At 40.8% G+C, this 18,862-nt stretch overlaps 1 protein-coding gene across 1 annotated transcript in view; it reads right to left on the bottom strand.

Annotated features, from left to right (window-relative positions):
* ano1a (anoctamin 1, calcium activated chloride channel a) overlaps positions 1-18,862 on the bottom strand; it is an 89,736-nt gene that overhangs the window by 12,805 nt on the left and 58,069 nt on the right. The window contains exons 16-20 of the mRNA XM_079554895.1: positions 17,405-17,606; positions 17,161-17,272; positions 17,026-17,083; positions 13,437-13,537; positions 4,224-4,363 (exon numbers count right to left, since the gene is read on the bottom strand). Of these exons, the coding sequence (XP_079411021.1) occupies positions 4,224-4,363; positions 13,437-13,537; positions 17,026-17,083; positions 17,161-17,272; positions 17,405-17,606 (613 nt within the window). The remainder of the gene's footprint in view (positions 1-4,223; positions 4,364-13,436; positions 13,538-17,025; positions 17,084-17,160; positions 17,273-17,404; positions 17,607-18,862) is intronic.

The raw sequence follows: 18,862 nt of genomic DNA, 5'->3' as shown, positions 1-18,862 counted from the left end.
AGCGCAAACAAGAAGTCATAATTTCGGATTTTGTATTCTGATAATCTGACTTTTTGTAAAATGGATTGGCAATGGAAGAGCGGGTCGTCCAACAAACGGGTTGTCAAATTTGAATAATTTTCAAATCCTCATTAATATATACATTAATGAGGATTATATGGACGCTGTCAAGACAAAGAGAAGGGAGCTGATGCCAAAATTGAGGGAGGCCCGACAGAGAGGAGACATTGCTTTTTTACGCTATGACAAACTCATTGTTCATCGCAGGAGCAGTACCCCAATACCTAAGGAGACAAGGAGGACACTGATTGAATGTGTCCACTTATCATATGGAAAGGTATTTGATGAACACATTGTTATCACACCTTCATGTTCTCTATATTACCAAAAAGAGGTCTAAGAATAGCACATGTAAATGTATGTAGTATGAGAAACAAGTTGGTAGATTTAAATGAAGTTTTGTCATCAGCGTGTCTAAATATCTTGGCTCTGTCTGAAACACACCTTGATGACACATTTCAAGATGGAGAATTACTCCAGAGTCAGATCCCAGTGAAAATCAGATATGATTTAATGAGAAGTAATCTTGAATTCATATGGTTACAAGCACAAATACCCCATCTAAAACCTGTTTTGATTGGTTGCTGTAGTGTTTAGACTCAAAATATGAGGTATTTTTTATGGGTGATATAAACGTTGACTGGAATTCTATGAATTGCTCACAGAAATGTAAACTTGAGGCATGTGCTGCTGCTTGTGGTCTAACTCAGCTGATGAACAAACCAACCAGAATAATGAAAAGGAAAGATGACACTGTTAAATCCTCTTGTATTGACCAAATGTTTACTAATGTGGCAGAGCGTTGTTCAGAAACACTGTCAATGCCAGTTGTTTTTTCTGATCATAACCTCATAGCAATGGTTAGAAAAAACAAAAATATTGCCGCTAAGGAAACTCCTCAGATTGCATGTAGACGATCATACAAACACTTTAGTTCTGAGAAATTTGCATGTGAAGTAAGAAAGCTGAACTGGGTAAATGTTTTATCAGAGAATAATCCTGAAATAGCACTACTGAAGTTTGAATCGATACTAATGCCTGTGGTAGAGAACCATGCACCTCTCAAGAAACATACAGCTAGAAAACAAAGCTGTCCATGGCGAGAAACCGAGCTGAAGGAATGTATGGAGAAAAGAAATCACTCAAAAGTGGAAGCAATATCATCAGGAAATGAATCAGACTAGCAGAATTAGAGAAGATTGAGAAAATGACAAAAATGAAGTAATGAGCATTTTTTCTTAAAAAACACAATGAACAATGAAGTAATGAAGCAATGAAGTATCCTTTTGTGTTTATACTTTCTGTCTTTTATTTTGCATGTGTTCATTATTATCAATACTCGCTACCTGTTGTCGAGTCTCGAAAAGTATAGTAGAAGTATAATAGTTCAATCGAACCAATATGTCCCGCAGATTCTTGGACAGAGCTTACAAACCTGTGGTAGTCAAAGATGCCCTTGACAAAGTCCAGTTTCTTGATCGCACCACTCTACATGCCAAGAACCAAAATCCTCATTCCAGTGAACAGTCCCATCTTGTGTTTGTCACTACTTACAGTACGTGTGCTGACCAGATTAAAAACATTGTCAGAGACAATTGGTCTATACTCCAATGTGATCCTGTGTTGAGTGAAGTTTTCCCAGAACTACCATTATTTTAATTTAGACATGCTCCAAACCTCAGAGACAAACTCATAGCTGCGTATCTTCTACCAGATAATAAGTGCATGAGAAAACCAATTGGTACTTTTAAATATATGAATTGTCCTCATTGTAATACCGTCAACCAAACTAAGACATATTTGGATGTGCATAATAATGTGACTTTTCAACAAACTGATTTCATTAACTGTAACACTACTTTTGTAATATACCGCCTCTCTTGCCCTTGTCCAGAAGGTTTTTTCTATGCTGGCCATACAAAAAGGCATCTGCAGGATTGCCTGGCAGAACACAAATATGCGATTAGAGTTAACAATCAGAACTATGCAATGGCTAGACATTTCAATCAACAATATAATGCCATTGACTCTTTGCTGTGTACAGTATTGAAGGTATTGAACATGTTAAACCACTGGCAAGAGGTGGTGATGGGTTTTTAAAGTTCAATCAAAGAGAGGCTTTCTGGATTCATAAACTGAAAGCATATAAACATCCGGGTCTGAACCACACCCAAACCTGTTCATTTTATATTAAGCCCTGATGAAGACCTGGTGGTTGAAACATGTCCATCTAAATAACTAAAGGCCTTTTAAGTACTTTCTCATGCTGTGCATATTTGTTTGGAATGCCTGGGTTTGCTGTTTTTTTGCAAAAAACAATATGTAATTCTCGTGTATTGTTATACCCCTAAATGTAACTAATTAAGTATTTTTAATGTAACATAACAAAATGCGGAAAAAGTGAAGAAGTGTGAATACCTTCCAGATGCACTGTAGTTGCAGTATTCCTCGCACTATTACTGTATAAAAATTAGTGGTGGGCAAAGATGATTTTTTTTAAATCTAGATTAATCTATAAACATTTCGGAATTAATCTAGATTAAAATGGCTCATTTGAATTCTGCCGGCGGCATTCAGAATATGTGTGCTACTCAAATAATGACTAAAAGTAAGTATTTGAGAACGAGTTTCTCAAGTCAGGTGGCGCATTAGATCAGGGGCTCATCTCCTGTTTCCAAAATGCCTCACAAACTGCATGAGAACATTCTACTATGATAATTGGTGATGAAAATAATTCATGTTCAATAAGATGCACTTGTGTTTACTAACTGTTTATTAAGTTAAACATGAATTTTGAACTGTAGGCCGACATAAGAGGTCGTGATGAACTGTGTACAGTCAGTACACTGCAGTTACTCCTACTACGAGCTTCAACTTGGCTATAGTTCTGTCAAAATGGAGATAAACGTATGCAACACAAAGATGCGGGACGTATTTCTTTGGATCTAATAAGAAAAGGAGACGGGCGTCAGCCCTGAGGCGGAGGAGACAGCGGAGAGCGGAGAAAGAGAAGCTAACGGTGAAAAGGAGCTGGAAAGTTTGTGTCCAAACTCAGTAAGTGCCGCGGTTGAGCTCTGCTTGCGGTTGAGGTTTAGCTGGAAAAGGTGGCTTTCGTGAACTTTTGGTGATGTAAAGTTGTGCTGTTTCGTGTGGGGCTGTGGCCATGAAATGAGTTGTTTGTGCCGCTGTTTTGAAAGAGAAATGAAGGCGCTGCTGTGTTTTTCTGTCTGTTTTTTGTCTTTTTGTGATTGTTGCGGGGTAAAACACCTGATTTCGCGGGCCATTTTTCCAAAAGTTGCGAAAGCTGCTTAAAACAATATATTATTACATTAAAACAACTTTTCTTTGTATTTTACATCAGTTTTAATCAAAGAGACTGGGAAATAATAAAAGATTTAAAATATCTGTTATTTTAGATAGCTGTATCATTAAAAAAAACAGAAGCATGGGCGCCCCTCCTCTCTCATCTCCTCCGCTCAACTACAGAAAGTAGGGCTAAAAGGCACCTGCCTGTTTCTGTGATCGCAGGGTCTGACTCCACACAAATCTGATAAGATAGAGCCATGAATGAGAATCCGAGGAGAACAGACCAAAGGACGAATGTTTATTTCACACATCCACATCGAGCTTCGGCTCCAGTTCAACAGAACTGTGACTCCTAAAGTTCGCGCAGTAAAAGCACCACTCACACACACGCAGCCGCCTCACGGGGGAAAGAAGTGTCCAAACGCACACGCAGCGTTTATCTGTCAGATAAAGCCTATATCACCAAATAAAGATCCGGTAGCAGAGAAGCAACTTAGACAGAGTGCGGTAGGATCACACAGCGACTCACGCTGTAAAGGCCTGAGTGAGAGGAGGCGGAGCAGAAGCCAAAGTCCTTCAGTTTGAGGCGGAGGTGCTGGGCATATACGCAAAAATGGAGAAAGTAAAATATATTTAAATGATCAGAAACTCACTTTAGTTGCACATAAATTGCAGAGTTAAAGAAAAGTTGCGAAGGAAATTGCAGATTATTGGAATAGTTGCGGAAAAGTTGCGGGCTTTTGGAAAAGTTGCAACTCTGCACTGATTTCGCTGAGTTTGCTTGATGTTGCGTTAATAGTTGCGATCGCAACATCGCGAAATCCTGGAGGGACTGTGTATTGAAGTGTTGCACTCACTCATCTCCATGTACTCCGGGCTCAAGCCTACGAACGGCCCCAGGATCATGTCCTTTTCGTGGCGCTGTAAGATCTTGTGCTGCTCCTCCATGTTTTTATCCAGCTCTGACTTTCTCTTTCGAAGGAGCTTCTTCAGTTTCCTGCAAATGGAGAGAACAGGGACTATTGAAAAATTTCACTCATCCAAATTTTTTTCTTCACTGGAATCTGCGCTGACTCATTTAGAAATCCATGGTCACGACACGTACTCCCCCGCATGTCAAAGCGTCACGGTGTGCGTTGGGCTTAATTTGTGATGTCAGCATTTCATTTTGAAGAAGAGGAGCTGAATTTGACATTTTCAATGCATTTCACTGCATTTCACTTTTCTCACATAAGGCAGATGCATGTATTTTACGATGGGGAAACAATATGATTACACTTGTTTCTAAAGCCCATATGCCAGGTTGGACCTCTCTTTTCAGTAAGCATAGAGAACGATACTGTAAAAAATACATCGTGCTAATTAAGAAGATACGAGACGTTTTTGTGAGAAAAATCTACTTCCACATTCTAAAAAGTCTCGGAGATAAATGTAAGTACAGGCACAAAACGTAATCTAACAACAATTAACTGGAGAATTTTCATAAACTAATGGCATATATAAGAATATAAGAAGGTGCATCTGTTTGGACAGTAAACAATGTACTGTCAATGTTGGTACATCAATTAAAATAACAAGTCATGAGAGTGAAACGCCATACATATACTGTATCAATCAGCTTATCCCTGACCCTACCCTAGCCACTAACCTTAAGAATAGTGGGCTGGTGCCTAATCTTGGGTACCGGGGAACATAGGGCTGACCCCCTGTCAATGTAGTAAACAAGCGAGGGCTAACGGTAACAGGGATAAAATAAAACTTAGATCTTTTCATGACTGACTCTAAGCAAATCCACTTCATACAGTTTTACTTTCTTTCAGGAGGCAAAGAGCACAAGGTTTCATTGATGAAAGCTATGATGAGAAAATGGCCTTGTTTTTGGAGACTAAACACGGTGCAGCTGCTTGGAGTTAAGCTACCTACATTTACACATTAAAGGGCACAGTTAAATTAGTACGGATTAAAGAACTCGGAGCCGTGCATTAGACGGTTATAATGCATGACGCGGAGTCAAGAACACGCGCAGCGGAGTGGTGTTACTCCGCAAAGTTTTTTTATACCAAAGCTTGTTTTCATTTACTAAACTCGCTGGATGTGCCAAACTATAGGGACTATTTTATTTGGGATTTTTAACCGGTCACTGTCTGAATGCTCAACAGAGTGAGCCATTCTCTCACTGCTACGAGGATCTCAGTCAGGCGCAACGAAACAACATCAGCACACGCTGCATTGCCAGAATCACCACACCAGGACTAACCAGCACTTTCAATTCAATTCAATTTCAATTCATCTTTTTTATTTGAGCATCTGAGTTCCACAAAGTTCTTCATAGGAACAGAGTTCAGCACAGTAATCAAAGCAAAGGAAAGATACATGCGTAGGTGAATAGCCAAATAGATAAATAAATAACGCGGATATGCTCCTCAAAAGGAGTAGGCAGAAGCTTAAGCTTGTAAGCGCCTACCCCCTTTTGTGCTTAAGAAATAGATACATTCATTTACTATGCATAAAGAAGATATGACATATAGTCATTTTGTCATATTCCAGTGACTATTCAATCATCAATATTTACGTCACAACATTCTGCTGATCCCAAGACAGGGAAAGAAAACTCAATAATTACAAATACCCATCACTGCCAATAACAACGAGTCACCAATCTTTTAAGTTGAACATTTGTTCCTTGTTGTTGTTTTTAATTAAATGCTTTTAATGGACAATATTATTGATAATGTTATTTACGACCACATTATATGATTTATTAATAAACATAATTTATTTCATATTTTGTACTATTATATAATTATTGATTAATTTATTATACAATTATTTTATTACTATTGCTGCTATTAATTCATAATCAGTCACTTCATTGTCACCATCTACAGCATACTATGTGACAGTGAGAGCCCTATTCTGTGAGGTGCATTAAAAAGCAGAGTGTGGGTCAGTAGGGAGGGGGCAGTGACCCCCAATCAACCGGCCCAACACTGCTGCCCTGAGTAGTGACTTTATAAGTGAACGTTAGTAATCTGTGCTGTATGATGCTTTACATGACGAGTTTAATGAGCCCATTGGGAGGAGGGGGGGCCCTTCTCTCCAACAGGTCCATGTCTCGCATGCCTTGATCCTTTGTATAGTTGAGGAGCAGTGACGGTGACAACAAGCAGCCACAATATTGAGTTACTTAAGGTTTGTCTTTGTTACACTTGGTTTAGTTATGACACATCAGAAAAAGTATTGGTGATAGTAAACGATCTAAGTAGATCTAGCAGCGATCTGCATTTGTACTTATAGCAAAATATAGCCACATATATAGTCATATAGAGCTTTGACTTCAGATTCACATAGCTAATACAAAACAGAGATATGTGAATGAGACAAAACCAAAAATGGAGTAATAGACAGTTATATACACTATATACATAAGTGGATACAATCTTTTTTTTTTTTTTTCCCCTCCTCTGCAAAACTACAGAGCACAGTGTGATCAGATAAATAAACAGTGATACTTTAATTTTTAGTTTGTCAGTTACAGTAATACAACATAGATAGTTTACTGCAGTTATTTCCATTTCCACACTCAAGGACAGACTGCACGCAGACAGTATGAGTTGTTTATACTTTGATTTGAATTGATAAACGGATGAGCATTGCTTGAGTTGGACTCCCAGTTTATTCCAGAGCCGGACACCACACACAGACACACACATACGTTTCCTCGTGGAACTAATAGCTGGTACTTTAAGTTGACAACATCCCCTCAAATTGTAACAGTCATCTCGTTTTGTGAACAGTTTTTGAATATTTGGTGGTAATAGGTCCCGGTTAGCTTTATACACTCATTGTGCTGTACTTTTCCGTGGAAGTAAATACCAATATGCGGCACTTCTGGGCTCAGGAGTTATTTCACTTTTACGCTGGTGAACCTAAAGCTAGCTAGCAAGCTTGCAACCTGTAGCTCAACTGTTTATGGAAACAGCTGCAGTGGAGTCGCTTACACCTTGGCCCAACAAACTGAAACTTTTCGTTTGACTTTACTAATTCAATATGCTTAAGTGCTTGGATCGTTTTATGTCTGAAAATAATGAATAGTGCCTTAACTGTTTAAAGTAGAAATGAACAGTAGGCTAACCTAGCTGTTTACTCTCCTCTACCTCCCATTCATCAAAAGTTTTGTTTTGGCCAAAAACATTGAATTTAAGCACAAAATCCATCTCATACGTCCTATCACTAATTAAGCGTTTATCTGATCAGCTGTGTCATGTGTTGCTATGGCGATGCCCACAGCGGAGTGATATCCCAGTGATTTAACTACCGGACTACGTGTGCGGTTATGCGAAAATAATGCACGCTTGTTGGCACTCACCAGCCAATCAAAATCGAGTATTCACCCAGACCATGGACAAATTTGCAGCCCAATGACCTCTCAAAAATCGCCCAAAAAGTACAAAACTAGCCCAATAATTAATCAAAGTTATATTAATGTTTACTACATAATGGGTGGGTGTGCATGGGAGGGGAGCGCTCACTCACTGTAAACGGGATCAGTTTGAATGTGATCAATCTGCAAAATTCTCGAGCAGTGTTTCTCAACCTTTTCAGCTCTCTCATATTGTTTTGTTATAATCAATCAATCAATCAAATTTTATTTATAGAGCCGTTTACAACACTCAAGGCGACCAAAGTGCTTTACAATAAAACCAATATAACCCTAATATATTATGTGTAATGTGTCTCACATGAAAAGAGCTGTTTTGACACTAATTCATTAACATCGATAGGATGATGCAGTTTATGTTGGCCACAATAGCCTGTGAAAAAAGTCCTCCTTATTTTATAAGCCGTATAAACTGTAGCAGGCTTAATACAGGTCAAGGGCCAGATTCTATTTTCTTTGGCTCATTTTTTGGCTACTTTAGCCCAGGCTGGTGGGGAAGCGCCAATGGCCTAAATTGTACTATTTTGACTATTCGTAAACGTGGCATAATGGATTTTATTAAGCATTTTTTATAGGCTATTGAACGCATCTATTAAATATTGAAATGGTCAGTAGATGGCGCCACCTGCTCAATAGTATAAAACGCCGCCCTGGTCCACCACTATTTCCTCTGTCTCCTCACTGGTGTCCCCGGCCTGGTTTGGCTGGCCAGGATGTACGTGTTGTTCATGGGTCCAGGTAGCGTCTTATTATTGTGGTTTATTAATGGAAAGCCCCTTGAGATACAGCATCTCATTTTCGAGGGGGTCCACAATTATTCATTCCCCCGTGTTTAAATATTGGTGTAGCCACTAACATAGGTTTTAGTTTAGCGTCACGGGTGTCTGAGAGCCTTACACACACCACTCCATGGCGTCCCTTGGTCTCGCTCGGTGTGTCGTGGTCCGGGGTCTGCTGGGCCGGCCAAGTAGTGCTAGATGAGGGCGTGCAACGGTCTTCCTCTCCTGTCTAACTCCTGCCCCTGCTCTCTCTCTCTCAGGACAAACTTTATGTGAAGGGCTAAATGACTAAACACCTCCTTACCTCAAATTAGGGCAGGGCGATATGGCCAAAAATGTATATAACGGTATGAAAAAGAAATATCATGATAACGGTATATTTGGCGATATAATTTACACCTGGCAAAATACATAAAAATCAAAGCCTTTCGCTGATGGGGAAAATTCATTTACAGTTATTTTTTCTTTTTATTCATCTAAATTCACCAAAATCTCTAAAAAACACAGAAGATAAGATCAAAGAATATTGCTACTTATTGTTTGAACCTTCATTTCCATAACAGTAAATGCTCCTGTAAGTTCACCCTCCTCTGTGCAGTTTACTAGTGTTTTTACTGTAAGGCAATAACGTGTTTAGGACAAGTGTTTTCCAGAAACATGAGTTAAATTAATTGTAACTTTCAAATGATTCACTATATCTCCTCTCCTCCTCCTCACACACACACACACATACACACACAAACGCACACGCATGAAAGTTTACATCGGTGTCCAAAATCTATACCGGTATTACCGTGCACGGTATGATATGGACCAACCCTACCTCAAATCAAGAAAATATTGTTAACAATATAGTCAACAGATGCCATAGCCACCTCAGCAGGCTCCTTTTGACGTGAAGGAGCAGCGACTCTACTCCGAGCTCCTCCCGGGTAACTGAGCTCCTCACCCGATCTCGAAGAGTGCGCCCAGCGACCCTGCGAAGGAAACTCATTTCGGCCGCTTGTATTCGCGATCTTGTCCTTTCAGTCATTACCCAAATCTCATGACCATAGGTGAGGGTGGGAACGTAGATCGATCGGTTTATTGAGAGCTTTGCCCCCCGACTCAGCTCCCTCTTCACCACGACAGACCGATACAGCGACCGCATCACTGCTGACGCCGCACCGATCCGTCTATCGATCTCACGCTCCATCCGTCTCTCACTCGCGAACAAGACCCCGAGATACCTGAACTCGTCCACTTGAGGTAAGGACTCCCCACCAACCTGTAGAGGGGAAGCCACCTTTTTCCGGTGGAGAACCATGGTGATGGTGGTGGCTTGAGTAATAAATAGCTGTTAGCAAAGTTACTCTCGTGAAATTGCCCCTGTCCCCACCGGAATGCAAACTATGCCAGTCGTTTGTGATATGTTTGTGCTATAAAGTTGTTCATTTGTGCTGCTGTTTTTGCAATGATGTAGATCTTTTTGTTTGTTCGTTGTGTGCATATTGACACGCATCCAGTGAGGCGTGCGTGTGACTCAGTCACTCACTTCACGGAGGTAAAGTTTGATGATGGATCTTTTCAGGTTGAATGGGGTTAATCGCCATGTTCTAGCTAATATTTAATTGTAGCCCTGAGAGCTGACAGCTATACCGCTTAACTGTTTAATTTAGGCAGAAACTAATTCTAATGGGTAAACATCTTCTGTGGTTGGGGTAAGACGCTGACTTTCAGGAGAGAGGAGGGGAAGCTGCAGGACACAGCTGAGGGAGGGATGGATATGTGTAGAAGGGTGCACCTTAGGTGAGGTGACACTGTTATACCTAATATTGACAATATTTATTATTAATAATAATAATGCATTGGTTTTATAAAGCGCTTTTCTGGACACTCAAAGACGCTTTACATTGCACTTTTCGTTCACTCCATACTCGGTGGTGGTAAGCTACAATTGTAGCCACAGCTGCCCTGGGGTAGACTGATTGAAGCGAGGCAACCAGTCTGCCATCGGCCCATCCGACCACCACCACTCACTCACTAACACACTACATTCGCTAGGCTTCCTGGTGTTCCTAAACGGTCTCCCATCCAAGTCCTGCCAGGCCCTTCCCTGCTTAGCTTCCAATGTCTGACAGGATTGGGCATAGCAAAGCGGTATGGCCTAATCCTCAATTGTAGTCATAGACTATATATAAATGGACAGCTTCTCCTCACTCCTCCCCGTTTACCATAATGACCACGCTCGTGGGGGAAATCATGGCCTCCCCCTCTCCAGCTTGCATGAAGAAGCATGTTCCTAAAGTATACATACGGGCAGGATTTTCACTGTAGACACGGCCCTTGCGTGACGTGTAGTTCGTGCAGCTCCAATGCTAACAGTCCGACGAGATTTCAAAAATTCTTCTTACGAAAACCAGCCTGGTCCCCTTAATTGTAGTTAACCCAGCGTTATCACAGGAGAAATGTCTAACGTGTCTAAAGTCCAATGCTTTTCAATGGGGGACCAGCGGCGATATGGAGGTACTACAGCAATGGCGGAGCAATGGCGGAGCAATGGCGGAGCAATGGCGGCCCCTAGTGTTGTGGTCAAAAAGCAGAGCAGCCAGCGGCCATTGGTTGTAGTACATTTGTTTCATCCGTTCCCTCTTTATGTTGTTCTTGGTTTCACCTACCACTAAAAACATGTACAATAAGTCATCGTCTGGGGCCAGGACTCCCCAAGAAATGAGATCTCAGTGGGACCTTCCTCATTAAATAAAGAATAAACAAAAAAAAGATACATTGTTTTAAGTAAGCTGTACCATGATCAACTGTACACCTCCCTCTCCCTGTCCAAGCCAAACCATCAAGGCTCTCAAGCCCAAACCACTCACACCTGCTAAGCCACATCCAATAGCCAAAACAATCTTCAATCAAAATCACTTAGGTTGCTAGGTTGGGAGAGGTGAGAAAGGACAACATTATAATGTATTTATTTTATTTACTGTATGTGCATACAGGCCCATAATAACCTAACTCAGCAGACAGAGCAGTAGACAGCTGCTGTTGTGCAAGTGCAGCCCTAATCTGTAAATGATTTAATGCTGAAACAGAGCCACATTCCTGTATGAAGAAAGAGCCAGCCTATTGCAGTGAACGGTCTGAGCGAGGCGTGGTCCCTTTCCCAGGTGTGTCTAAAAACAGACAGGCTTTAAATGACTCGTCTGCGTGGGTGCCTGTTGCCACACTCGGGTTTGCCAAACATGTACAAGGCACCTTGATGCAGCGGTGCTCAAAGTATAGACTGAGTGAAAGTACAGATACTACAGATTTTACTCCACTGACTTTTCACTGATCGTCTTTCACTTTGATCAGATTGTGGCATTGTATTTCCATCCAAGAGTGTGACCACTGCTCAAAGCCTTCTCCAGCTTATCCCAAAGATTCTCAATGGGGTTAAGATTTGGACTCTGTGGCAGAGCTTTCAATTGTCCCGTTTTGGTTGGGAAACTACCATAGTTTACCCCTCTTTCCCACCGTCCTTCCGTGTTAGTATTATCCTGTAAATCTCCCGTATTATAACAAAAGTGTGGTACAGACAAAGCTCTCAACAAAATTTCTACTCAATTACTCACTGAACAAGCACTAGTGGAGAACATAGCACAACTGTTTTTAATTGTTCTTATTATTAACTATTGTCTTTGATACTGTCTGTCATGTCTGTTGTGCCTATGTGTGATTTTGTGACTGTGATTTTGAACCAAAGATAAATTTCCACCTCGGTGGACAATACACCACGTTCCAAATTATTATGCAAATGACATTTTTCTCTGATTTTCTAAATTGTCAACTCAAATGACAGTCAGCATTATTTTAAAGTCTTTAACTGTTAGAGGATCATTTAAATGTGGTTGAAAAAATCTCCCTCTGCTCGTTTGTGCTCTGAATCAGTCACAAATCTCTTAACAGTACCATCCATCCATCCATCCATCCATTTTCTTCCGCTTTATCCGGGGCCGGGTCGCGGGGGCAGCAGTCTCAGCAGAGATGCCCAAACTTCCCGATCCACACACACCTCCTCCAGCTGTTCTGGGGGGACCCCGAGGCGACACCAGGCCAGCTCGGAGACATAGTCCCACCAGCGTGTACTGGGTCTTCCACGAGGCCTTGTCCCACTAGGACATGCCTGGAATACCTCCCGCGGGAGGCAACCAGGAGGCATCTGGAACAGATGCCCTAGCCACCTCAGCTGGCTCCTTTCGACGTGCAGGAGCAGCGACTCTACTCCGAGCTCCTCCCGGGTAACTGAGTTCCTCACCCGATCTCGAAGGGTGCGCCCAGCCACATAACAGTACAATGATTAAGCTTGCATGAAATATCAAAGGTTTTTATACCTAGACCAAGGCATTCAACTATTTCATGCTTTTCATCAGCAGAGAGATCCCTTTTCTTTCCCATATTTCTTGAAAATGATGGTCTGCTTATTAATGTTACCTTTTTGACACTGAAATACAATTTGCATGATAATTTGGAATGCAGTGTAAAGTTCTATCTATCTATCTATCTATCTATCTATCTATCTATCTATCTATCTATCTATCTATCTATCTATCTATCTATCTATCTATCTATCTATCTATCTATCTATCCATCCATCCATCCATCCATCCATCCATCCATCCATCCATCCATCCATCCATCCATCCATCCATCCATCCATCCATCCATCCATCCATCCATCCATCCATCCATCCATCCATCCATCCATCCATCCATCCATCCATCCATCCATCCATCCATCCATCTATCTATCTATCTTAAAGAATACTGTAAATCCTCTAGTGCAGTGTGTCATGACAGAGGTCATGTTAGAGCGTGTCACTCACGGTATGCCGATCTCAAACAGGTTGTTCTGGATGAGCTGCTTCCCCAACATGGTGATGCACAGCTGGATACAGAGCTCCATGAGGCAGCCGGCATGGGCACACTGAGGGCAGACAGAGCATTGTGTTGTGTTAGCTGTTGGCGTGTCAAATCAGTAATGACGAAAAGCTTTGACCTGGAGGCACACTGAAGGCCTCCAGGATGTACAGCTCTTCAAACATACTGTAATATCATTTCGTTATAGTCAAACATTTAGGATAGATTATTTAAAGTCGAAGAGGAAGGAGGAGGAGGTGGAGGAGCTGACCAGTGCGGGACACCTGCTCTGAATCAGGGACCGAGAGGCACCCTTTCGGAGGAGCACTGAAGGCAGCCAGCCAGGTTTCCTCCGGGTGCAACGGTTTCCCCTACCTCCAAAACATGCTGGTCAGGTTGGCCCACAATGGTGGCACGCTCAGTCACAGCGGCTCAGGTCTAACCCATCACCTGCATGTAACTACGTTGTACAACTGTACAATAACAAATAAAGCACTCACTTACTTACTTACTTACTTACTTATGTACTTACTTTCTTGCTTATAATTGTGGCATACAAACTTGCTTTCAGGCATGATTAATGGATGGGTATGGAAAACTCACTTGATGAGTGAGGACAGATCTTTTAAAGTTAACTCATCCTGCAATATTCAGCTTTTAACAATGTTCTAAAGTTGTACCCTGACCTAAATATTCATTTACCATAGAATTCAGACTATTGCAGCAACAGCCAGTGCTGGGTAAGCCAGTATTTGGCATCTAGAACCAGAAAACAGAACAATAATGTTCATTTATTGCATAAAACATTTCTTTTAAATGTGCATAATTTATTTGAGCTGAAGCAACCACGTCACTTCCTTTTAATGTTGTTCCTGGACCAAAAGGCATCAAAACTGGTCTGTAAAGATTTTTTTTGTTACCTGGTTTCAATACCATTATTTTTCTTCAATAACAATAGTACTTAAATTTTTTTTCTATGCTTGTATCGGTTAGTGGTACACTGCTCAATTTCTGTCTAAATGATGGAGATAATTTTTTTTTCATGCCTCAGACCCTGCTGTTTTTCTTTTTTCAAAGGAGCGGCAGCAGCTTTCAGGAAGTGAGAAAGCGTGGTAGAATCATCAGTGACGTTGATTGGCTGAGAGAGTGATTGACTGCACAAGGGTCCAATCAGAGGAGGTGCTGAGCGGGAGAAAAGTCTCTCCTGACATTCAATGGTTTAAACAGCCTGTTGAGTGTCTTCTCTAAAACGAGAACAAATGCAGCCTGACGGTCTGGATATATTTCGTTATTTGACAACTTGCCAACAAAAGCTGGCAATAACAGGAGTGAAGTGCAGGAAGAGCCTGGATATGTTCTGACATTAGCCTGGATATGTCCTGTCAATAGCCTGGATATTTTCTGATATTAGCCTGGATAGGTTCTGTCATTAGCCTGGATATTAAGTAAGTAAGTGCTTCATTTGTACAACCATACAATGAAATTGTGTTCAGGTGTTAGTCCTGAGCTGCTGCGACTGAGCCACGCCACCACCATTGTGAGCCAATGTTTTTGGAGGTAAAGGAAACCATTGCACCCGGAAGAAACCTGGCTGGCTGCCTTCAGTGCTCTTCTGATCCTCTGAAACGGTATAGACATAAAATGGGAATCCTTGAGAAATCCTGTTGTTTCGTCTTTTACTGCTGCAGAACTTCTATTTATATTTTATTTATTTGATTTTCTTGTACAATATATACGGAACAAAAAGGAAAATTATTCTAATCCTGAGGAACAATGAGAAACATTATTCTAATCGCATAGGCTATTTAAATAATAGTTTAGGCCATTCCTGAGCATTAGCTCCAAGTGGAATTCATTTTTCTAAGATTTTCTAAATTGTCAACTCAAATGAGAGTCAGCATAATTTTCAAGTCTTTAACTGGTAGAGGATCATTTAAATGTGGTGGAAAAAATTTCCTAGTGATAAAAATAAATATAGTAAAAACCTCGAAATCCAAATTATTATGCAACTCATCGTTTCAGTACATTTTAAAGCTTGTAATTAACTGAAAATGGTAATTTGTTGAATTTGTAGCATTAGGAGGTCATACTTACTGAAACTGCAGCCTCTGGAGGGTCCTACACCTTGATGTTCGGGAGACTCCAGAGACACCAGCAGCTTCAAATACCTGTATGCTGCTTTGTAGCATCTGTTCTCTTAATCTGATGTGTTTGTCTGGCAGAAACCGTCCATATTGTGCCATTATATGCACAAACCGGAGTGTGCTCTGAATCATCCACAAATCTCTTATCAGTATGATGATTATGCTTAATCTTTCATGAAATATCGAAGGTTTTCATACCTAGACCAAGGCATTCAACTATTTCATGCTTTTCATCAGCAGAAAGACCCTTTTCCTTCCCATATTGCTTGAAAATGATGATCTGCATAATAAAGTGGAACACCCTTTTTCAGTAGTTTTTCCCTTAACTGGGCTTAACCTGAAAACTAATCATCCCAGGTCTCTGAGATTAATGTCAGTGATTCATAGAGCCCCAAGACACGATACCATCCATGAGTTTCATTATTATTGTTTTTTTTTTTTACCTTTTTGACCCAAAAATCCAATTTGCATAATAATTTGGAACGCAGTGTAGCTGGATCAGTCTTTAGTAATGACTGGAGCTTTAGTAATGGCTGGAGCTTTAATAATGACTGGAGCGTTAGTAATGACTGGAGCTTTAGTAATGGCTACAGCTTTAGTAATGACTGGAGCTTTAGTAATGACTGGAGCTTTAGTAATGACTACAGCTTAAGTAATGACTGGAGCTTTAGTAATGACTACAGCTTTAGTAATGACTGGAGCTTTAGTAATGACTACAGCTTAAGTAATGACTGGAGCTTTAGTAATGACTACAGCTTTAGTAATGACTGGAGCTTTAGTAATGACTACAGCTTTAGTAATGACTGGAGCGTTAGTAATGACTGGAGCTTTATTAATGACTGGAGCTTTAATGATGACTGGAGCTTTAATGATGACTGGAGCTTTAGTAATGACTGGAGCTTTAGTAATGGCAGGAGCTCTAATAATGACTGGAGCTTTAGTAATGACTGGAGCTTTAGTAATGACTGGAGCTTTTATGATGACTGGAGCCCTAGTAATGACTGGAGCTTTAATGATGACTGGAGCTTTAATAATGACTGAAGCTTTAGTAATGACTGGCGCTTTAATAATGACTGGAGCTAACTACTTTGTTTTCAAGAATATGTTTTAGACCATTTAGGTGAAATTGGATATTTCCCCACGGGGACGATTATCTCAGTTGAAAAACACTGTTCTAAATGACCAGGTTATTTCATCAGTGGATATATTATAGCACAGACATACACTGTATATAACAGGACAATGCCGAGATTCATGGGGCTCCACAGAGTCCAGATCTTAAGCCCATTGCGAAACTTTGGGATGTGCTGGGGAAGGCTTTGTGCAGTGATAACACTCTCCCATCACCAATACTAGATCTTTTGCAGAGTGTGTGATTTTGGTCAGGCATAGTGGTTCAAGATTGCATTACCTCTTCCATTCGGTATGAGCCCACCACGTACAGGTAGTTACCCGGTCGGCCCACCAGCCTGAGGAATAACAGAGGGTTTTAATGACTCACAGCACCATTCTCTTTGACAGAGGCAGTGCATGCTCTGGCCTGTACCTGCCCCGGAAGAAGGCCAGGTAGACGATGGGGGTGAAGGCATTGACAAACTTCAGGATGAATGTTTTGAAGATGAGACGCTGCTCAAAACTCTTGTCTGTCTTTGGGACCTCTGAAAGATACAAGAAGCAAAGGAGGATTTACATATGAGAGTTGTACACGGACACATTAAACTTCTACAATGGTCTTATTTAATCAATGTCATTCTTATTTCAATTAACCATGTAAAATCAAAGCATCTTACCCATGACTGTGAGCCAGCGAGCGATGGCGCCATAAATTTCGTCCATGATGATAATGACAATGAGGTTAATAATGGCGGCCGTGGTTTTGACAGTAGCACGGATGTTGGAGGGCCCTGCTTGGTATGAGCTCATGTGTAGAGCTGCCTTGATGCTGATGCGGTACAGGATTACCCCAAACACTATGGCGAAGGTCAAAGCAATCTGCAACAACGGTCAGGGAATGGGGACAACGTGTGAATATCTTGGAGCAATCTTCAATTCATAAGGGGAAAAGTTTGAAAATATATTGTTATTGAATTTGCAGTGGCAAAATTATTGAAATATTTAACCAAAGCGTTTCAATATAGTTAAGTGCCATTCAATTTAGTTTTGCCCCATTCAATTCAATTGCTTTTTGTTTAGTTCCATTCAAGCAAATTTATAATAAATAACTAGTAAACAAATTGAGGGAAATTATGAACAAAACAGAACATTTGCACTTCTGTAAGTCCCATGCATTATTTTTTGGACAAAAAATAATGCTGTTGCTTTCACTCAGGTTATTGTGAAAACACATTCATTTTAAACATTCTTCAAATTGAAGCCTTGCATGTCCAAGGTGTTAACTTGCACTTAATATATTTAAACAAAAAGAAACATTAGGGCTTTTCATTGATAAGCACCATTAGGCAGACACTTTGGCTATACACAGGTACAGTTGCTAAGTTTACACATATTGGTGGATTTTCTTTTTTTCTTTTTTTTCCTCTCAAAAAATATGAGTGAAAACACGCAAAAAGTTGCGGAGAAGGTTCTGTGCATAATCTAATGGTAAAACGGCCCATTCTTCTTGGGAAAAAGGTTCCAGTTCCTGTAAATTGTTTTGCATATAAAACAAGGCGCAATGTCGCCTTTTTCACAAAGTATTTCCTCTGATCTGATGCTCTGAATCTGCCTGCGCTTCTAAAAAGGAACAAAGAAGTCATGAATCTGGCTAAAGTTTAGTCTTCAGAGATGTCTGGAGCCTGTGTCTCCTTCTCCCTGTTCAGCACGATGAGCAGCTACAGACGCAGGAGGAGCAGGGGCGGAGCTGACACGGGCAGTAGAGGGACTGAGGGGCCCCACAGGGAAACACTTACACAGGATTTTGACGGTATATTAAAATCAAATCAAAATTCATATCAAATAAGTGTAATAGCCGCACATTAAGGGCCGACTTTACTCCACAGAATAAGCATAAAAACACTCACTGTGCACTCAGTCTTCTGATCCATCGTAGAACTTGCTGCTCTTGAACCTCTTTATCCATGACTCTCACTCGTCTGGTCAGTCATTAGCTCCATTTGAAAAACGTCTTCACCTACACTGCGCCCATCGCCGCTTGTTTCACATGTCAAAAGTTGTAAATAAGCCTTAACTTATCCACGGTGTAGCTACTGTAACCACGTGTTGTTATTTTGCTCAGTGGAGGCAGCGTG

Source organism: Gobius niger (assembly GCF_951799975.1).
Source record: "Gobius niger genome assembly, chromosome: 4".
Lineage (NCBI taxonomy): Eukaryota > Metazoa > Chordata > Actinopteri > Gobiiformes > Gobiidae > Gobius > Gobius niger.
The sequence above is the reverse complement of the archived record's forward strand: the minus strand, read 5'-3'. Positions and strand labels throughout refer to the sequence as shown.